This window comes from Chiloscyllium punctatum, chromosome 6, assembly GCF_047496795.1.
Source record: "Chiloscyllium punctatum isolate Juve2018m chromosome 6, sChiPun1.3, whole genome shotgun sequence".
NCBI lineage: Eukaryota > Metazoa > Chordata > Chondrichthyes > Orectolobiformes > Hemiscylliidae > Chiloscyllium > Chiloscyllium punctatum.
Window position 1 is genome coordinate 39,400,636 of NC_092744.1, and position 21,786 is coordinate 39,422,421.

At 38.8% G+C, this 21,786-nt stretch overlaps 1 protein-coding gene across 3 annotated transcripts in view; it reads right to left on the reverse strand.

Annotated features, from left to right (window-relative positions):
* Window positions 1-21,786, reverse strand: part of LOC140478893 (chloride channel protein 2-like) — a 609,305-nt gene that overhangs the window by 454,464 nt on the left and 133,055 nt on the right. The window contains exon 1 of one of the 3 annotated variants that reach the window (XM_072572493.1): window positions 10,295-10,364. The exons of the other annotated variants lie outside the window; for them this stretch is intronic. Coding sequence (XP_072428594.1) covers window positions 10,295-10,364 — 70 coding nt within the window. Of the gene's footprint in view, window positions 1-10,294; window positions 10,365-21,786 lie in introns of those variants that run through there. 3 annotated transcript variants of the gene reach the window in all.

Genomic DNA, 21,786 nt, shown 5'->3' on the forward strand with positions numbered 1-21,786 from the left:
GTTGAAGCACTCCAATCTCTGGCCTTTCAGCCAATGAGGGAGAAGGACTGATCTCAGGAAGGATGGGAGACGAGAATACATTAGAGTTAGACAATTGTAGGAAGACATGCCATGTGTTCATGATAAACTTTTGCTTCTTTTCCTCTATCATGTTGTACTCTTATGCTTAGAAATAAGATTATAAATCTCCCAGATCACTGCTTTTATGTTGACTTACATTTGAATTCTCATCAGGGCAAGGCTGTCAATTCTCATCTTCTAAATGTGTCTGAGGAGGCCACTATGCACTGGATATAGTCAGCACTTCACAGTGTATTTAAGTGGCAAAACTCCTGCAAATTAAAAGTGTGCAATCCTTTCTTGTTGACATAGGTTGGGGGATTGAAATATGGAGCACATAAACTCACTGAGGTACAATCCAGACCATCCAGCCTTGATGAGGTTTTTGGGAGGGCTGAAATTTGCATCATTGTTTTTTTTTTAAAAAACGAACCGAGTCATTCAAAGCCTCTACATCAGACAGATTTAAATATCTGAATACGTATAAACTATAATATTTAAATTGTTTATTTTGTTGAGATTTAGGTCTGCATTTCAAAAGCAATTTTCTCAGTTTTTTTCTACATCATACAAGTCAGTAGGAACTATAGACTAAGAATGGCTTGGTAACACAAAGGTCAGTCACCAGTTCAAGTCCGTTGAATTTTATGGCTGAAAACAAATCAAATCGGCAAAGATGATTGTAGAATTTAAAACACAAGCTACACTAAAGGGTAAAATCAAGGTTCTGCAACTTATAACACTGTTTGACAAATATCAAGCTGCAATTAGTCACGAAACTGTCCATGCCTGAGATTTAAATAATGAGCCTGGAGAGTTTCTACGAATCACATTTGCTTAACAAAACCTTCAATGGAACTCATTTTGTTTGGCACTTAGGAATCAGTCGGTATGTTTTAAAAGATTTTAGCAAGTTTTTTTTTGGAAAAGGCAATTAAAAAATACTGATGTACACCAATGATTGGCTCAGTAAAAGTTTGATTAGAATCATTTTGACTTTACAGATGGAAAATGAAACATTCTTAAGATTTTTTTTAAAGCAATAAACTATTTGCACTTGCATTACTAAAATGGTAACAAGCTACCACTCAAATACATCATGATCTGAGTTCTAAAAACAATTTGATAATCCACTGACAGCACTGGCTCATGGACAGTTCTGCAATTGTGATTCTGTCAATGTGTTTGGATGAAAATGTAAAGGAAAAATTCCCTTTTGAAAAGCAGCAGAATTTTAAACACAGGTTTTCTCCAAACTGGGAATTCTAACCCTGGGAATGACTTTAAAGACAGTGAGGTCAAATTTTTGAGTGTGATTCTGAGGTAAACATTATTTTATAATAAAGTATTAAATAAATGGAACAGACAGCCAGTAATCTATACCAAGGTAGACAAGCGGGAAGAAGGGTTACACTGAAATGTTGACTTTTCCATCTTCTGATGCTGCTTGGCTTGCTGTATTCTTCCAGTCTCCTGCTTGTCTACCTTGGATTCCAGCATCTGCAGTTTTTTTTTGTCTCTTACCAAGGGATCTATATCACAATAGAAGCAACAACTTTAGCTCAAAATAATTACAACACTTGCTAATAGCAGTTTCTGCATTACAAACTACAGATTAATAAATATGTCACCAACTACTATTACTTTTTTAAAAAATGATTTATTGGTCCTCTTCTTGAAGTAGGTTGTAACAGCAAACATGCAAGAGATGTGCAAATGTCATTAAGTGCCAGTCTCCCTCTGCTTGTGCATTATTCCACAATTTATGAGAAAACAACTATACCTGACTGTGGAATACTCTGCATCCTTTATGTAGTCATATATTGGAGAGTAACATTTCATAATTTTGACTAATACAAGAATATGTACTACTGGAAGAACTGTTACAATCAGGTGAGAGGAGGTAGAATGTCAAAGTTATACTTGTACGTTCAGTGAGTGTTTCCACACTGTAACAGACACATGGACAGGTCTACCTATGACTATAGAAGCAGGCATAGGTGAAAACGACCCCTTGAATCTGCTCTGCCATTCAGCATGATCATGGCGATTGGATAGTGGCCTCACCACATTCCTGCTTACATTTGTTAGTCAAGAATCTATCAAGGAGTCAAAGGCTACATAACACTGCTTTAAAAATATCCTATAAATGCCCCAACCATTCAAGAGTTCAAAAAAAAAGTCACGACTCACAGAGAAAGATGTTCTCTTAAGTCTTAAATGGAACACCCCTTATTTTTAAACAGTTCATTTCCTCTGCCTTTTGTGGGAGAAACTAGAATTAATGTTTTTCAGTATCTATCCTGACAAGTTCTCTCTGGACCTTACATGTTTCAATAAGATCACCTTTCATTCTTCCAACGTCCAGTGGATACAGACCCTACTTGTCCAAACACACCTCATAAGTTGACACCCCAACCCAAGTACCAATCAGGTAAATCTTCTCTGATCTGCTTCTAATACTAGATCTTTTCTTAAATAAGGAGATCAAACTACACTCAGTACTCCATCTGTAGTCTCCAATGCACCTTACGACTGTAGTAAAGCATCTATACTTTCATAATCGATTCACCTCGTAATCAATCGAGAGTGTGGTGCTTGAAAAGCATAGCAGGTCAGACAGCATCTGAGGAGCAGGAGAATCAATGTTTTGGGCATAAGCCCTTCCAATCAGGAACCACAGTCTCAACTCTGATCTCCAGCATCTGCAGTCCTCACCTTTCTACTACCTTGTAATAAATTACAACATTTATTTTCCTAATCACTTGTTGTGCCTCTATAATAACTTTACAGGACTCATGCATGAACACCCAGATTCCTCTATTCACCAACCTCTCGCCATTAAGTAACATACTGTTTTCCTATCCTCCGAAAGAAAAGTGAAGTAGTTCACAGTTTCCTACATTATAGTCTGTATAGTCCTATTGCATGTTCTCAAGAAAAAAAAACCTTTATTGTTCCTGGTCTAAAATAATAAAAGTGACCCAACTTTCACACACATTCACACTCGTCTCTTAGTTGCAGTTTCTCCAAGAAACCTTAAAACATCGCCTGCAACTCGAGAATAGTCAATCAGCAGATGGAGCTCAAACCTGTGCTATAGAGATAGGGGACCACCGAGCGGGTCTTATTGCTGCCCTCCCTTTGTATTGTGACTTGTGTTCAAAACTAAACAAAAAAGGTTTCTTTATCACAGGAGAAAGCTTGCTGGCTTCTCACATGATTTCCTTTCTGAACCGACCAGTTATCTAAATATGGGAATGGTAGTGGATTCCAGGTGCTTGGATTGGATTATGGCTGACTGATATGGCAGTTGTGACTGTATTAGTGCCCCTACCTCTGAACCAGGAGGCCTACCTACTCCAGAAATGTGTAATATCTCTCAGCATGTTGATTAGAAAATATCTATGGCTGGGTGAATTTCTTTCACAGCCAGAGATGTCATTGTCTGATATGATTTGTTTACGCCTAATCCATAGTTTGCATCTTGGTGAATGTTTTGATGTTCTCTGAATAGATTAGGAGCTGATCCCATTCACACATCCTCAAGGTAATGTCTCTGCTGCGGTTTATGCCATTTTAATGGCTTTGGAATGCATTAGGTACAGTTGTGTAAATGTTCAAACCATCATAGAAACTGCTATTTCCAATCAATGGATTGCAGATTCAGGTTTTAAAAGCTCAGTGGCTAACTTTATAAAGTTACATTGATATTAAGTATTAGAAGAAACTGGACAATATTGAAGTGCATGGCGTCAAACTGGGACAAACTGGTAAGTTTATTTACTTAGGACAAATGATTAAGAAGACAGTGCGTGCAAAGCTGAAGTCAAAACAACAATAGAGATAGTCAGAAACAACTTCTTTTTGGAAGGTGAAGGTTGTCTAAATAAGAAAACTCAAACTTAAAAAAGGAGACAGAACTTCTAAGATGCCATATTTTGTCCACTTTCCTGTCTTCCCCAGAAACCTGGACAATAAATAAAGATCTGTGGCAGAAGTAGAGGCCTTTGAAACGTAAATGCTAAGGCAGGTAAAGTGAATGAAGAGGTGCTGAAAATTGCAAGAGAAATAAGAAATTTTTTTCCACTAATAAGAACTCGGTGAATTCCAGAAAAAAAAAGAAAAAAGGCAATATTTCAGCCATTTGATCAGAGCTGAAGAACTTCAGAGATTGTTTCTGAGAATAGACAGCAGCAGAGAGAAAAAAAAGAGTTGACCTCAGTGCATTGGATGCCGGGTGTCACAGGGTGGTTGCCATTGGATAGGAAAGGATTCCACCCAACAGAAGAACATGATAAGGCATCAGATCTGGGAAGATGAGCTACAGGTAAGAAAGGGCAAGCCTCTTGCACATTTTTTCCACTCCCACTCCCATTGCCCTCACACTTTCATGGTCTAAAAATAAAAGTGCTTCTAACTTGTGGGTACTAATCTCCCTTTAAAATCAGCTGCCTACTTCATATCCATTGCATGGCTATGCCTCCATTTTGACATTTACTAGATCATTTATTGTATTTGCAGACGACACAAAAATAGGTGGAAAGGCAAGTAGCAAGAGGAATATAAATAGTTTACAGAGAGATATTGATAGGTTGCGGGCAAAAAGAATTGACAAATGGAGCATAATGTGGAAAAAGGTGAAGTTGTTATTTTGAAAGGGAGAACAAAAGAACAGAATATTATTTAAGATGGAGAAAAAGTGCAGCAAGTTACAACACAAAGGAACTTGGGGATATTAGTGCGTGAAACCCAGAAAGCTAGCACACAGGTGCAGCAGGTAATCGGGAAGGCTAATGGAACGTTGGCCCTTATTTCAAGGGGGTTGGAATAAATGAGTAGGGAAGTTGTACTCCAACTGTACAAGGTGCTGGTCCGACCACATCTATGAGCAGTTTTTTTATCTGCTTAGTTAAAGGAAATATATCATTTCATTTAGGGCAGTTTAGAGAATGTTCACTAGGATAATCCTTGGAGGGATTGTCTTATGAGCAATTGGCTGAACAGGCTGGGTCTCTACTCAATGAAGTTTAGAAGAATGAGAGATGACCTTATTGAAACGTGTAAGATTCTTAAGGGGCTTGACAGAGTAAATGCTGAAAGGATGTTTCCCTCATAAGAGAGAGTCCAGAATTAGTGAGCATAGTCTCAGAATAAAAGAATGCCAATTTAAGACTGAGACAGGAGGAATTTCTTCTCTCAGAGGGTTGAGTGTCTCTCAAACACCTGGCTATAGAGAGCTGTTGGGGGGGGCAGGGGGGAGCAGAGTCCTTGTGTAGATTTAAGATTGAGATAGATAGATTCTTGATCAGTAGGGGAAATAGAGAGTAATGAGGAAATTGCAGGAGAGTGGATATATGAGGAATAGCGGCTCTACCACGATCCAATTGAGGTTTGAGGAGCCGGATGGCCTACTCCTGTTCCTATTTCTTTTATGGTCTTGATATTACGGTCTATTCCTTCTATATTTCCAATGAGTAGGTGATACACTTGCAATTCTTGAATCCACAGTGTCATTTTTGATGTATCTTAATGGGTGCCACTTGTGCTAAAATTCAAGTTTGAAATGGAACATAAGATCAGGAGAAGATATTCAGTCTATTGAGTTTGTCTTGCTGTTCAATATGATCATGGCCAATTGCACAATTCAGGACTAAATAAGGCTTACCCTATCCCCATAACCCTGCATACCACATACTCAAAGGCTGAGCTTCCACAGCCCTCTGTAGTAGTGAATTGCAAAGATTTGCAACTCTCAGTTTAACAACAAATTCTCCAAGCGACTCAGTGCTTAGCACTGCAGCCTCAGTGCCAGGGACCCAGGCTCGATTTCAGCCTCGGGTGACTGTGTGTGGGGAGTTTGCACATTCACCCTGCGTTTGCATGGGTTTCCTCCAGGTGCTCCAGTTTCCTCCCACAATCCAAAGATGTGCAGGTTAGGTGAATTGGCCATGCTAAATTGCCCATAGTGTCGGTTATTAGTCAGGGGTGAATATAGGTTAGGGGAATGGGTCTGGGTAGGTTACTCTTTGAAGGGTTGGTGCAGAGTTATTGGACTGAAGGGCCTATATTTCCACACGGTAGGGATTCGAATTCTATGTGACATCCTCTTATTTTGAGATTGTTTCCTAGTTCTATACTCCCTAGTCAGGGGAGGAACTTTATCTATCCTGTTTTTCCCTTAAAGTATTTTGTAAGTTTCAAAGAGGTCACTGCTCATTCTTTGAAACTCTGGAGAATACAGGTCCAATTCAGCCAATCTTTCTTTGTAGGACAGTCCCACTATCTTGGGAACAGTCAAATTAATTCCTTTTCCTTGAAGTCCCAGTTGTGAATATCAGCCAAGGATTTCTCTACTACTGTCTACCTTTACTGGCCTTACCAGCAAGCTTGTAATTCGATCCTGGACAATTTGCTCACATGCCATCTTGATGCTGGATCAAGCACATCAAGGCCTGATTCAGGCTAACAACTGTCCAATCAGATTGCTTCTTGTTGCATATCATTGCAAATTCATGAAAGGGTCTCAAGGATGTCACTCTTGACCCTGCAAAATTTTCATTCTACCTCAGATTATGCTGGAAGCTAAGGTATCCCAAATGTTTGAGCAATATATGAAGCTAGCACAACTGGTGCTCGCCACTAAAAGGACGTGTAACATAGTACATGAATTGCAGTGTCAGTGAGATGTCCGGTATGAAGGCTAAATGTCCCAAAGACCAGCAAATCACATCAAATCCTTATGGCTGTTCATAAATAAGCACAGTAATAACCATACCCAACCAGTGTGCACTTGTCAAGCTCATACCAGAGTGTCTAACATCAGATGTGATTCTGCAATTGGACAACATTTGCAGAATGTGAAATGAATTACACTGACAAACAATTTAGTTTTATCAATCAGGGTCAGAGTGTGGTGCACATGTGTACTGGAAGCTACATAGATTAGTACATAGGGCTCTGGGGAGACAGAAAGAACATATACATGCTCAACAAAACAGGCAATAGCCATTCACTGATTAATTTCTTAATACACAGCCCTGACAAACTCAGAGAGCCAATCTGCCTGGTTTAAAATTTAACCAGCCCAGAAGTTAACCATCAGTAAATGGTGCCTTCACAATGGCAACACCTTTACCAGAGTTCAAGACTAATCAACCAACCCTCTCCTCTCACACTCTAGGAATGTGGGTATTGATATTCTTGTCAATTGTCCTCATGAGTACAAGATAAAAACCTCCAACAAACCATCTTTGTTCAATAATAGTCAAGTGTGGAGTGCTAGAAAAGCACAGCAGGTCAGGCAGCATCCAAGGAGCAAGAGAATCAATGTTTCGGGTGTAAGCCCTTCATCAGGAATGGAGAGCACATTCTGAAGAAGGGCTCTTGTCCAAAATATCAATTCTCCTGCTTCTCGGATACTGCCTGACCTGCTGTGCTTTTCCAGCGCTACACTCTCGACTCTGATCTGCAGTCCTCACCTTGTTCTTTGTTCATTAATACTCAAGTTCTATACTACCAAATGACTAGTGGCTCATTCCTTGAAAATATCTTGCTGTGCTTCAAACTTCCATCCAGAAAAAAGCAATATTCTTCAACATTCTACAAAACTTGCAATTAAACAAACCATAAAATCCTAAGGCAATAAGAAACAGGAACAGGAATAGGCTGTTCTGCTTCTTGAGCCTGCTCCACCATTCAATAGGATCATGGCGAACTCAACATTCCTTACATTCACTTTCCTCTGTTTTCCCCATAATCCTCAGTTTCCCTACAGATCAAGAATCCATTGTAGTCTTAAAATATACACATGGACCCTCCACCAACAGCTCTCGTTGGCTAGGAGTTCCAAAGACTCTCAACCCTCAGAAAAAAATCTCGCCTCATCTCAGTTTTAAATTAGCGCCCCTTCATTCTGAGACTATGCCCTCAGGTCTTCGACTGTCCCATGAGGGGGAAACATCCACCAGCATTTAAACTGTCAAGCCACTAAGAATGCTATTTGTTTCAATGAGGTCAGCTCGCATTTTTCTAAACTCCAGTGAATCATATCCCAACCTGTTTATCCTTTGCTTAGAAGACAATCCATGGATCATCCCACTGAACTTTTTCTGAACTGCCTCTAATGAAATGATATTTTTCCTTAAGGAAGTAGATCAAAACCACTTGCTGTACTCCAGATGTGGTTTCACCAGCACTTTGTACAGTTGCAATAAGAATTCCCTATTCATATACACCAACCCAAAGATGTGCAGGTTAGGTAGTTTGGCCATAGGAAATGCAGGGTTATGGGTTGGGTCTAGTTGGGATGCTTTTTAGGAGGACAGTGTGGACTCGATGGGCTGAGTAGCCTGTTTCCACACTGTAGGGATATTATGATTCTATGAACCTGACAATTAACGATGTCATTCAGGATTTAGGCAGCACTGGCAAAGTTGCATTTATTACCCATTCCTAATTCTACTGAGAAGCTAGTGACGTAAACCTAAATGACTCAATAAGCTTGCTCCACCTCTGCTTCAACTCCATTTCACTCTTCCTCATAGACCTCAATTTCCTGAGGAAGCATAAACCTCTGTCTATTTGCCTTAAATATATTCACTGAATAAGCATTCACAATCCATTTCAATTATGTACAATCATCCACTTGGTCAGCCAACTACAGCTCTCTGGAGTAGAGAATTTCAAAGGTTCAGATCATATCACAGATCTAAATAGTGAACCTCTGATTCTGAGATGTTGTGGCTCAGTGTTCTAGATTCCTATCCTGGGAGACCCAACCTCTCAGTGTCTACATAACCAGCCCCTTCAGAATTTATTCTTCTAGATTCCAAACAGCATAGATCTAATTTGCATTTTCTACTATCATAAGTCAACCTCTCATCCCAGGTCTTGGTAGTAAGCTGGTCTTTGAGTCAATCCCACAAGATATCTTGGGGTTCAGGTCCATAGCTTCCTGAAAGTGCCTACATAAATAGATAAGGTGTGGCAAAGGTGATGTATGGCATGCCTGACGTTATTGGTCAGGGAACTGAGCACTAGAGTCAGGACGTCATGTTGCAGCTTTAAAAGACTTTAGTTAGACCACACTTAGAGTACTATGTTCAGTTCTAGTCGTCACATTACAGATGTGGAGGCTTTGGTGACGGTGCAGAAGAGTTTTACCAGGATGCTGCCAGAAATAGACAATTTGAGCTATAAAGGGAGACCAGAAAGACCCGGGTTGTTTTCTCTGGAGTGGCAGAGGCTGAGGAGAGACTTAATAGAAGTCTAAAATGTTATGAGATGCGCAGACAATGTTGATGGTCAGAATCTTTTTCCTAGAGTTGAAATGCCTAATATATGGGGCATGCATTTAAGGTGAGAGAGGGAAGGTTCAAGGGAGACGTGAGGGGCAAGTTTTTTGTTTAGAAGCACAGAGTGGTAGGAGTCAGGAAAGTGCTGCCAGGGTTGGCGGCGGAGGCAGATATGATAGGGGCGTTTAAGGGACTTTTAGATAAACACAAGAATATGCAAGGAATGGAGGGATATAGTCCATACTCAGGCTGATTGGATTAATTTAATTTGACTTCACGTTTGGAACATCGTGGCTGAAGGGCCTATTACTGTGCTGTACATTCTATGTTCAGCATCGGGATCTTAATTGCAAGTATTTACAGGATGTCCAGAACAGCCAACTACAATTTAAGGCTGTAATCAGTTTTAATTTCAAGTTCTAAAATCTTTAACCTGGACATTGATGTCACAAGACAATAAAATATTGAACTGAGTAAAAATCAGTAATTTATTGACATCAACAAGAAAGACATTAGTAATAAACTTGAAATGCAAATCAAAACACAGTCCTTCAAAAGGAAAGTTCCTTTGTACAAGTTGTTCAGATTATTGGTCACAAGCATCTATAAAATATAGAATCATTAAACAAATAAAGCAAAGACAAACATACTTTTTGGACAACCTGAATACTTAGTAAACATGAAATACCCTGAACTTAGCATGATCAAATTATTTCTAAATTATGTCATTACTAATGGCACATTTTGTGCATGGATCTATAACTCTAACCAAACAGCCAAAAAATAAGAGAAGCATATATCTTCAGGTCAAAAAACTCATTTGCCAAATTCTTATGGACAGCTAAGAAAAAGTGCTATAGAAAAGAAAAATGCAAAGAAAAGAAAGAAATCAAAATAAAACAAAGTTCCTGTTCATTCGGAGTTTTGTTCCTACTTACTTAGGCAAACTTTTAAAGAGTGACATTTCTTCAAATAGGACATGATCTTATTTTCCATGTACTCTCTCATGCTCCGCAAACTCACTGTTCAAACCGACACCAAGAAAACAAGCAAGACTATAATCACATGACCTCAACGAGTGCATCTTTTCACAATGAATAATAAGTGTATCCAGAACCTGCAACCATTAACACCAACCAGATATAATAGAATGCCTATCAAATTGTAAATGTGGAATGTGCAATGGGGACCAAAAGTTAAATTGAGTATCAAACAAATGTAATCTTTTCGTACACACCTACAGTTAATATCATATCTCTGTATTTTGTCTTGCACACCTCCAGAAGAAATCTGGTGCCTGCCGTGCCAGGACTTTTTCATAAATAAATGCTCATTACACGTTTAGGTTTCTTGTTTATTCACTACCAGTTAAAGAAACTGCACGTTCAGGTTAAAGTCATCTCCTGATTTGAATTTCAAGCTGCCAGTGTTTGCAATGTTGTTATTGAAGCATCAGATTTTTACTTTATTTTGAAAGTTAACTCAAGAAAGGTCAACTAAATATTAAAGTTAATCAATATAGTCAAAAGTTAGACTGAAAATATTTAATTGTTCATTTGCCATACATTCTAAAAACTGTAGTCCAAAAGGACTCAACCATAAATGGAGACTAGAAATTACTAAAAAGTCAGAAGATTCGTTTCATGGCAATTTGATAACATTTGCCGAAGGGAACAGAAATCAATGTTATCAATACACAGGTCATGCAGAATGAAAGAGGGTCTTTTCAACAGGAAAACAGATGACAGAAGGGAAAGCAGCTCATTAAGACTGCCACTTTCACCAGTCTACTTTTACGTAACTAGATCAACACTATAAATGTACTTAGCTTCGGGTAGAAAATATAAAATGCTATATTAGATAAAATGCAATTCATTTAAATTAAAATAAAAACAATGCATTGGATTGTCATGAAGATTCAAAAGAAGAATTGTTTCAAAGCAACTACAGAGTAAACTTACTTAAATAATAATAGTTTCTTCACATTAAGAACCACTTTCCCCACAGTGTGTGTTTGGAGCATTTTGTAATATTGACATCTTGCAAGGTTCAGGTTTGCAGGCTCTGACATGATAATGGGGAGTCCTGGCACAGGACTGAGTGAGCATTTATAAAACAGCCGAAAGGATTTTGAACAAAATTTGAAGATACATTCCCCGAAAGTTTAAGCGAATGAGGATTTCACAGGTTGTAGGTATTTCTCACTTTTGATTCATGTTACTAGCAGAAGTGTAGATTGATATATGTCTACATATAATATCCTTGACATACACACATATATACAAACATCTAGATCTTTCTTGCTGAACTGTTTATTATAGAATGGACAATGTATTGTGTTACAAGTTACAAAAGCATTCTATCATGTAACACTGTATATATTGTTAAGGAGAAAATCGCTTGTACTGATAAGGATAAGATATTTATCTTCTGTAAGTAAACATAGCACTGGATTAAAGTTTGATATAGATGCGATATTTAGGATATTAAATATGATAGATCTTTTATTCCCATCCATTACATGACTTTCTTGTGAAATCAGGGGTAGGTGAGTAATGGTGTCTGGGTGCAGGCAGGAAAAACACTTCTGTTTCTCTCAACTCCATATTCAGGCAAGTAAAAACATCAAGTTTTAAGGACCATTGTTTGGCTGCCATGTGCTTGATCAAACAGGCCAGAGCATGAACGGCAAGTGTTGTGATCAGTTACAAGCCAAATTCACAAGACCATCTAAAATGCACGTTAACTCAAAGACTCAATGACAATCTCCTTAAGTTATGCAAATAAAAGTACCTAGTACTAGATTCATGAGGGCAATATTACTAATAACTTGTGGCACCCTTCTAATACAAGCTTAATGCATACACATTGCTCATAGTACTAGATTCCACAGGACCTATTTATTACCTAAAATATGGATGCTGCACTATCAAAGGGATTACAAAGGTTGTTTGATTAAACTATTTACATTTTTAATATTGCACCCTAATAGCTGAAAAACTATGATAAATTAAAATTAAAGCTAACATATTTTCAAATATCCATAAATTTATAGTTTTTAGGAGCAGGTATTCGTGAAAGATATCATAACTAAATATAGATCAGATGACACTTATTATGAGAATAAATGCTTTATAGTCCAACAGTCATTGAACAATTATGTTTAATTACAGTGCTTCAGATCAGCATGGACGAGTTGGTCTGTTTCTGTGCTGGACATCTCTATGACGCTATGTGTCAATGCAATTGTGCCGTATGTCAGAACCATTAGTTGGATTATAAATTTCACAATTTAGCATGGCTACCCAAGGCTAGAAACACTCACAGCAAAGAATAACAACCAATGTCAAGGAAAAAAACAATAATGCTCAAGGCCTGGTCTTCAAAATGAACGTTCTGCTTTGAACTTCTGCACACATGACAACGAACCACAATTGTTGTTAGCAGAGCACTAAGCAATTTTTGGATAAGGCCTTATTTGTTCATAACATTTAATCTATGGCAAAAAAAAGCTAATTGATTAAAAAAAATGTGAGAAATAATGACGTTAGTCACAATTAAAGCAATAGGTACTCTTTTTAATTCAAAGATTCAAACCCATAAGTTTAATCTTTGAGCCATTTGTTGTGTTAGGGAATAAGTTTTAAAATCTTGTGCAACAGTTTTCTTTCTGATGGCATTGTGGAAATTAGTTTAGTTTTGTAAAGTTAAAATTGGTCTCTATAAGAATCATATAACCAAAGTGTAGATCCCATAACTGAAGTTAAAAAATTATTTACAATGAAAATCACATTTCAACATGATAGCTGCAGACAATAATCAACACTGCTGGGGAAATGGTTAGAATTTTTAAACTCAAGGGCAGCATTAGGGGTTCGAACTGCTGCAATAATAGAGAACCCAGACGTTCCCAGCCTGCATTCCTATCCCCATCTCTATGGATTACAGGATCTTCTGATTAATATCAAAATTTACACCTTTTTCTGGTATGTCCCATTTTAAAAAGCCTATACTACAACACTTCTTTTCACAAATGCTTCAGCAAGTAATAGTACATTAATTTGGTGCCAAAAAGGTGCCAACAAAATGCTCGCAAAGTTATAAAAGCTGATAAACAGCTCCTAAAATTCTGACACAGAATTATTTTTTAAAAACTGAGTTCAAAAAACAAGATACAATTGAACAAAACTACTGCTTCCTGAGATTGTTATACATTTTTGCTTGGCTTTTGGAATACAGCTTTGGTGCATCTTAATGACTGTGACTTGCTTGGCAAACCCACCCACAGGCAAGTGTGATTAGGCGGACGTGTGGACTGCAGATCCAGTAGATTAGAGTGATGCTGGAAAAGCACAGTAGGTCAGGCAGCATCCGAGGTGCAGGGAAATCAGTGTTTCGTGCAAAAGACCTTCATCAGGAAAGTGTGAGATAAGTGTGATTAGCTCAGTTAAGTATCTAAAATGGAAGATTCAAGGGCTCTTACAGCATAGTGACAATGCACCTATCTCTGGGTCAGAAGGCCTGAGTTCCAGTTCTACCTGAGGTTCTAGAGGTGCACTGTAACATGCCTGAATGGGTTATTTGAAAATATCTAAAGAATCTTATTTGCTCAAGACAAGGTTAAACTATTTTGTGGTCGGATTCACATGCCTTCGACCAGTGCTAAGAAAAGTAGAATATTGTCTTGCAAAGCAACAGATTCTCTGTCAAAAATCAGGAAATAGCATATCTTTAGTACAGGGTTTACTGCCCAGTTTTGGAAGTTCAAGTAGGAACAGCTGCACTGACAGGTAGGGAACTGCAATACTGGGCTGGAACACATAGGGATGAGCAAAGGAACAAAATAATGGTCATGAATGGTGCTGAAAATTCCCTTTATTCTGTTGTGTCATCCAGGTATTCAATATCCCATTTATGGAGCCTCTTCCTCAATAACAGAAGTTAGGAGAAGATGACAGACCCAGACACAATGGAGAAGCATCATCACTCCATAAAATCAGGAAAGTGATTAAATTACACCAAATACTGCTGTTTTCCAGTCTTGCTGCTTCTTGGTCTAATTTTTAAAAAAAAAATCACTTTATTCTCATTATTTTTATTTATTCAATGTCAACCAGTTGATAAGCAATCTATCAATTTCTTAGTAAAAGGTCTCCACTGCCTAAAGATAAGATCTCTTTACTTATTTGTTCCATCACCTTCAGGACAGAAGATGTCTGCAGCATATCTTAGAATGTATTTGAGAGATCATGATCAGTTTATGGGAAATCATCGACTATGATACAAAATGCTAGACTACAAATAAACCATACTAAAATGGTCCATGCTACAGATATCCTTCTGAGCTTTTACTTTTATTCCTCCTTATGCATCATTTCATTTCATCTAGAGGGTTTCTTCCATATTTCCATATTTCCAACGTCAACAATCTTACCCATCAAAGTTTGGGAGAAGATTTGTAGCTCGGGTGCTCGTTGTTGTGGTTCTGTTCGCTGAGCTGGGAATTTGTCTTGCAAACGTTTCGGCCCCTGTCTAGGTGACATGCTCAGTGCTTGGGAGCCTCCTGTGAAGTGCTTCTGTGCTGTTTCTTCTGGCATTTATACTGGCCCGTCTCTGCCGCTTCCGGTTGTCAGTTCGAGCTGTCCGCTGTAGTGGCCGGTATATTGGGTCCAGGTCAATGTGTTTGTTGATAGAGTCTGTGGATGAGTGCCATGCCTCTAGGAATTCCCTGGCTGTTCTCTGTTTGGCTTGCCCTATAATGGTAGTGTTGTCCCAGTCGAATTCATGTTGCTTGTCGTCTGTGTGTGTGGCTACTAAGGATAGCTGGTCGTGTCGTTTCGTGGCTAGTTGGTGTTCATGTATACGGAGCGTTAACTGTCTTCCTGTTTGTCCGATGTAGTGTTTTGTGCAGTCCTTGCAACGACACGACCAGCTATCCTTAGTAGCCACACACACACAGACGACAAGCAACATGAATTCGACTGGGACATCACTACCATTATAGGGCAAGCCAAACAGAGAACAGCCAGGGAATTCCTAGAGGCATGGCATTCATCCACAGACTCTATCAACAAACACATCGACCTGGACCCAATATACCGGCCACTACAGCGGACAGCTCGAACTGACAACCGGAAGCGGCAGAGACGGGCCACTATAAATGCCGAAAGAAACAGCACAGAAGCACTTCACAGGAGGCTCCCAAGCACTGAGGATGTCACCTAGACAGGGGACGAGACATTTGCAAGGCAAATTCCCAGCTCGGCGAACAGAACCACAACAATCTTACCCATCACTGCTCTCATTGAAAAGTTCAGAGTTGTTTTCACTGTCTTGTGCTTTGATACAACTCATGGTCACCATCTTTAGATTAGCTGCACTGCAGATATTTACTGTCCTTGTGAGTTGCCAGAATGTACATGCATGCTGATGAATGTAGAGCAGTGTTATTTAGACAAGGCCAGGACATATTAAGACATTCCAGATTAGTATGCTGCGTCAAGCGTCACAAGTTCCTTGAGAGGTTATGATTTTGTTCAATGGCAATTTCTATTCATGATGTGGAGACGCTGGTGTTGGACTGAGGTAGACAAAAGGTAAAAATCTCACAACACCAGGTTATAGTCCAACAAGTTTATGTGGAAGTACAAGCTTTCAGAGTGCTGCTCCTTCATTGGGTAGCCAGTGGGGCAAGATCATAGGACACAGAATTTATAGTAAAAGATTAAAGTGTCATATAACACTGCATCAGTTATATGACACTTTGATCTTTTACTATAAATTCTGAGTCCTATGATTTTGCCCCACTAGTTACCCGATGAAGGAGCAGCACTCTGAAAACTAGTACTTCCAAATAACCTTGCTGGACTGTAACTTGGTGTTGTGAGATTTTCAAATTTCAAATCAGACTGTTCAAGCAAATGCATAACAAGTTCACCTAAAAAGACAGGATTTACAACTGATTGGAATGCAGCACCTACTTTTCCTCTTGAAAAGATACCTCACCTTTGTCTGACCTTTATACAGCACAACAGAATATGGTTTACGGCAGAGGGGTTGAAAGGATAATGTTTGGTTAACAAAAGGCAAACGAAAATTGAAATAAAAACTGAATAAGCATAATTTTTAAAACAAATTCGTACAAGCATTTTTAACTGATTATTGAAGTGTGGTTAATAGATGTAATGAGCCTATTCGTTAGCTAAATGGCAGCACAGAATATTAACCGTAACATACCAGAATTGGTATTGATGGTTTAAATTTTTTATATATTAAGGTTTATAAAGATAATTCAGTCAAGGCTTGTGATGTTTGAGTGGTAAACAAAGATAAACCAACATAAAACAGTGACTAACAGCAATTACATCATGGCATACATGATTAGCATCATCATGGTCAATTAAAAAAGCAATAATCTGTATTTTCACATTAGGATTAGAAATGACCAATTAAATATCTAACTTTAGTTAGTGCACAGTTAATTCGGTGTTACTGCAGATGCATCAAAACACAAAGGTACCCAAGAGAGCTGAAACTACAATCTGCACATCAAAACAATGTTGCTTGTTACTCTTTGGAACTGTGGTGCAATTTGAATTGAGCTGTTGCCTGGAGATGTCAAGACAGGCCAGCCTTTTCTTGGTTGACTTCACCAGTTTCCTCATTTCCCCTCCCCCACCTTACTCCAGTTCGTACCTTCCAGTTCAGCACCCCCCTCATGACCTGTCCTACCTGCCAATCTTTGTTCCCACCTATCCGCTCCACCCTCCACTCTATCACCTTCATCCCCACCCCCATCCTATTGTACTCTTTACTACCTTCTGATCAGCCCCACATCCCCCTCCCATTTATTTCTCCAGCCTGGAGACTCCCTGTCTTCATTCCTGATTAAGGGCTTTTGCCCAAAACATCGATTTTCCTGCTCCTCGGATGCTGCCTGACCTGCTGTGCTTTTCCAGCACCACTCTAATCTAGACTCTGATTTCCAGCATCTGCAGTCCTCACTTTTGCCCAGCCTTTGTTTTACAAAGTTGAGGGCTACAAGAAGTGCAAGGGAAAGGTTGTCCAGAACTAGAAAAGGGCTTTCTCACAGTGATGTAAATAAGTAAGATAGAAATGTATGCAGCACAACTTAGACACTTCCTCACTGACACAGACCAAATTCAGAATTGCAATCAAGAGACCATTTGTAATGTGAAGTGGTACGAATGCTGGCCTCATAGCTTCAAAGCAGAGATGTCAGCCACGTTTGGTCTGCAGCACACTTGCATTGGGTTGTGGGGTAAAGTCCCTCTCCAGTATCTGAGCATAAAAATCAAGCAGAAACTCCATTGAGGTACTGAGGGAGTGCTGCTAATATTCCAATGAGACATCTACCTAATTGGGTGGATGTAAAAGATCTCGTGGCAGTATTTCAAAAAAGACCGGGGGACAATCAGAAGTGTTTTGTCCAATAATTATCCATCAATCAAAATCACAAACAAAAAACAAATTTGTTGATCACCACCACATGAGGGTTTCTGGAAGTTGCTGTGCACAAATTGATTCCCACATTTTCTACAGTGCTTCAAAGGGATTCAATTTTCTTTCAAGAGCTTTGAGACATCCAGTGCTCGTGAAAGGCGTTATAATCAATAAAGTATTTACTTATAGAAAAAACCCTATCTCTGGGCAGTTGATGCAGTTTTGAAAAATTCCTTGTGAAGTCTAAATATTGGTGTCCACCAATCAAGACCCAAAGTGACACAATCATTTGGGGTGCATTTCTTTACATTAGTGTTGATCAATTAGAGATTGACACAGTGTGCAATTTGTATATCTATTGAAAGAAAGTCTATCTGGTATGTTGGTTTGGCGAATTGCTGAACCACAGCAAGAACTCTTTACACATATTGAACAACTAGATGGAATCATTCAGTGAATTACTTTCAAAAATAAGTTAATCTTATGATAATGAGAGATCTATTAAAAAGTGTATGGTATGGACTGGTCATAGGAAGGAGCACAAAAGACAGTTCTATTTTCCCTTGCCAATATTCCCCCTCCCCCACCTCTTCAAAAGAAAAAGATCCAAAACCCATGCTTACATATGTAAATAAACTGGAGAGAAAGCTGAAATGGCGCAAGCACACAAAGCAGAAAGGCATCAGACAGAGAGATGACATCAGAAAGAGAGCTAAATGGCTAATTCCAAAGGACTACTTATTTTTTAAAAATGACAAGAAAGTTATAACAATTCCACTTCATGTTTGGGCATAGGGAAAACTAAAGTTCCAAAATCATAAGAGAGTAATTTCCATTGGATCAGAAAAAGAGAGTCATAACCCATTTCAGATAGTCATTCATGCACAACACTGGTTAGTCACAACCAAAGATCAATATCAATAAGAACCAAATCACCAACCACTCAACTTACACAAACTCCCAAATATTGCTACTTGCTACACACACGCTACATGATAACCTGACAGTAAAAGTTGTTAACTTATCAGCTAAATATTGTTAAAATTACATCCAAATCAGCTGTAATCAGCTGATTATAGTTCATATGACCTTTGCTATTAGTTATGATGTGAAATTCCATAAATTAGCAATTTGCTACTCAACTCTTATGCAATGGTGATTACTTATAGATACATTTTATTAAAATGTTGTGCAGCTAACTTAAATTGTGAATTGTAGCCAATATATGGTATTTAATGCACAACTTACAATTTGGTTCTTCCTTGATGAATTGGTAAGAATTATTTCTCTCTGCAGATCGAAGGAGAAAGTGAAGACTGTAGATGCTGGAGACCAGAGTCGAGAGCGTGTTGCTGGAAAAGCACAGCAGGTCAGGCAGCATCCAAGGAACAGGAGAATTGACGTTTTGAGCATAAGTCCTTCATCAGGGATTCATCATTCCCCTCAGTCCTGATGAAGGGCTTATGCCTGAAACATCAATTCTCCTGCTCCTCGGATGCTGCCTGACCTGCTGCGCTTTTCCAGTACAACAATCTCGACTTGAAGCCCCTGAATCCAGAGTACCTCATGTGTCCTTACCACACACACAGGCCTTCCTCTTGGTAGTGTTCAACTAGGAGGAATACTGAATCATCAGCCAAGGAGTTATGTGTATAATTCCTCCACATGCTTGACCTGATGCCATGAGACTTCACTGGGTCCAGAGTCATGTTGTGGCTTCTCAGGTCATCTTTCTCCCAACTGTATAGCACTGTGCCACCACCTCCTGTCTCTCCTGCCTATGTCTTGGAAGGACATACTCAAGGATGATGATCATGGTTTCTGGGACACAGTCATTACTCGAGGAATATTTTCTTACAGACAATGACAGACTTTTGCATGACTCAATGGGACAGCTTGCTCAATACTAGCACAAACCCCAGATGGTGATGAGGAGAACATTGCTGGGTCAGTGGATCTGTGGTTTGCCATTATTGTTTCAGATTTATATGTTGATGCCAAATGGTCTATCTGGAGTACTGTCAGAGACTTTCAGGTAAGTCATTTAACTCAAACCTGTCTACCCATTCCGATGGGTACAAAAGATTCCATGACACTGTGGAAGGCTGCATTGAAGAGCCCTCCCAGCATTTATCAATATCATCAAGAAAAACAACTGGCTGGCAAATTATCCAGATGCTGTTTATGGACTTTGCTGCATTTCCCTGCATTATAAAGTCATTTACACTTCAAAAAAAGCTAATGAAGGTGCTATATAAATGCTTGTTTGTTCTTTCCTTCTGCAGATGTCATGGCCTCCTGCAGCTCCTTAAATAAAAATCATTGTGGTTAGAGGTGGGAAGAAGTTCCCATTAATCCCATTTCAGTTACTCCAGTCTGAGCTGAGTGGGCAAAACTTCAAAGATCCTGCTTTCAGTAGGTCTTAAGCTGCCTGAGCCTCTATCTGCTGAAAATGGAGGAAGACAGACAGGGTAGCAATTCTTTGTTTACTTACTTCCCCGTGAAAATATACTTAATACACCCAGGAAATCCTCAGGAATGAACATACACCAAGGGTCAAAAGCTTGATGTAATGGATACTTCCTTTCTGTTTTGCTAGTATTTGGAATCGGTTTCACAGGAGCAAAACCAAATTTGGGCGGCACGGTGGCACAGTGGTTAGCACTGCTGCCTCACAGCACTAGAGACCCGGGTTTGATTCCTGCCTCAGGCAACTCCCCGTGACTGCGTGGGTTTCCTCCGGGTGCTCCGCTTTTCTCCCACAGTCCAAAAATGTGCAGGTTAGATGAATTAGCCATGCTAAATTGCCCGTAGTGTTAGGTGAAGGGGTAAATGTAGGGAAATAGGTCTGGGTGGGTTGCTCTTCGGAGGGTTGGTGTGGGCTTGTTGGGTCGAAGGGCCTATTTCCATACTGTAAGTAATCTAATCTTAAAAAAAAAATCAGCAGTGTGTCACTCACCTAAATAATTTAGAAAAATAATAATACATTTGTCCTTTTCCTTACAGGATTGCTAGTGGTTTCGGTGGTGCCCTGTTTGTTTACTTCCACAGGAAGATAGTGGCAATCATGAGAAAACAAAAAACCATGAACAAGTTTTTGATGAAAAAGTAAGTATTAAATACTGTGATGTTTCTTAAATTATTAAGGCTTGTTTACACTCTCTATGTAACTTTAATTTTCCCCTCTTGGTATTGACACCCGTGCTGGCTGTATTAACAAACACAATTTCCTGGGTACAGATAGTAAGGATGTGTCAATGGTGCTGCCCAGGATTTATATTTGTTTCTTCAAACCTCTTTTCTCAGTCAGATGCCATCAGCATTGCCAAGGAAAGTGTTTTAACATCAAATCACATCATTTTGGACTATTTTTCTCTCCTTTTAACCTATAACGACATTTCAGGTAAAAAAAAATTTAAAGCCCATAAGTAATTATTTGAGCTAAAAAGTGGATTTTATTTTTAAAGTTCCAGTTACATTTACTCTTTTTCAATGCAGTGAGAATCCTGTTGCTCCAGACGTCATAACTGTGAAGAACTGACACATAATTTAAACAGTTCTTGTGTTTTTTTTAAAACAAGAGCTAGCTCCAAAATAGTCCACAATCCAATTCAATTATCAGTTGGAATAAATTACCAAAGACATATTTAAATTTAAATATACATTTACCAATTCCAGATGGAAATAAAAATCTATTTAGCACGTTTGTGCAAATTAACTCTGAGCTGAATTGAACTGTTATTTAAAAATAAATCTTGCCAGTGAAATGGCACGTTTACATGTTTGTCATATATACCTTTTGTACTGTCTGTCCAATATAACCAACCTGCAGCTTTGACAGCCATCAATACATGGTCAATGTGTATCTTGTATTTTCATCCTATGTTAGTTCAAGAATAAATTGAATCAAATGACTAAAGGAAGAATGGAACAAGATTGTCCATCAATTATAAACTTAGTTCCTATC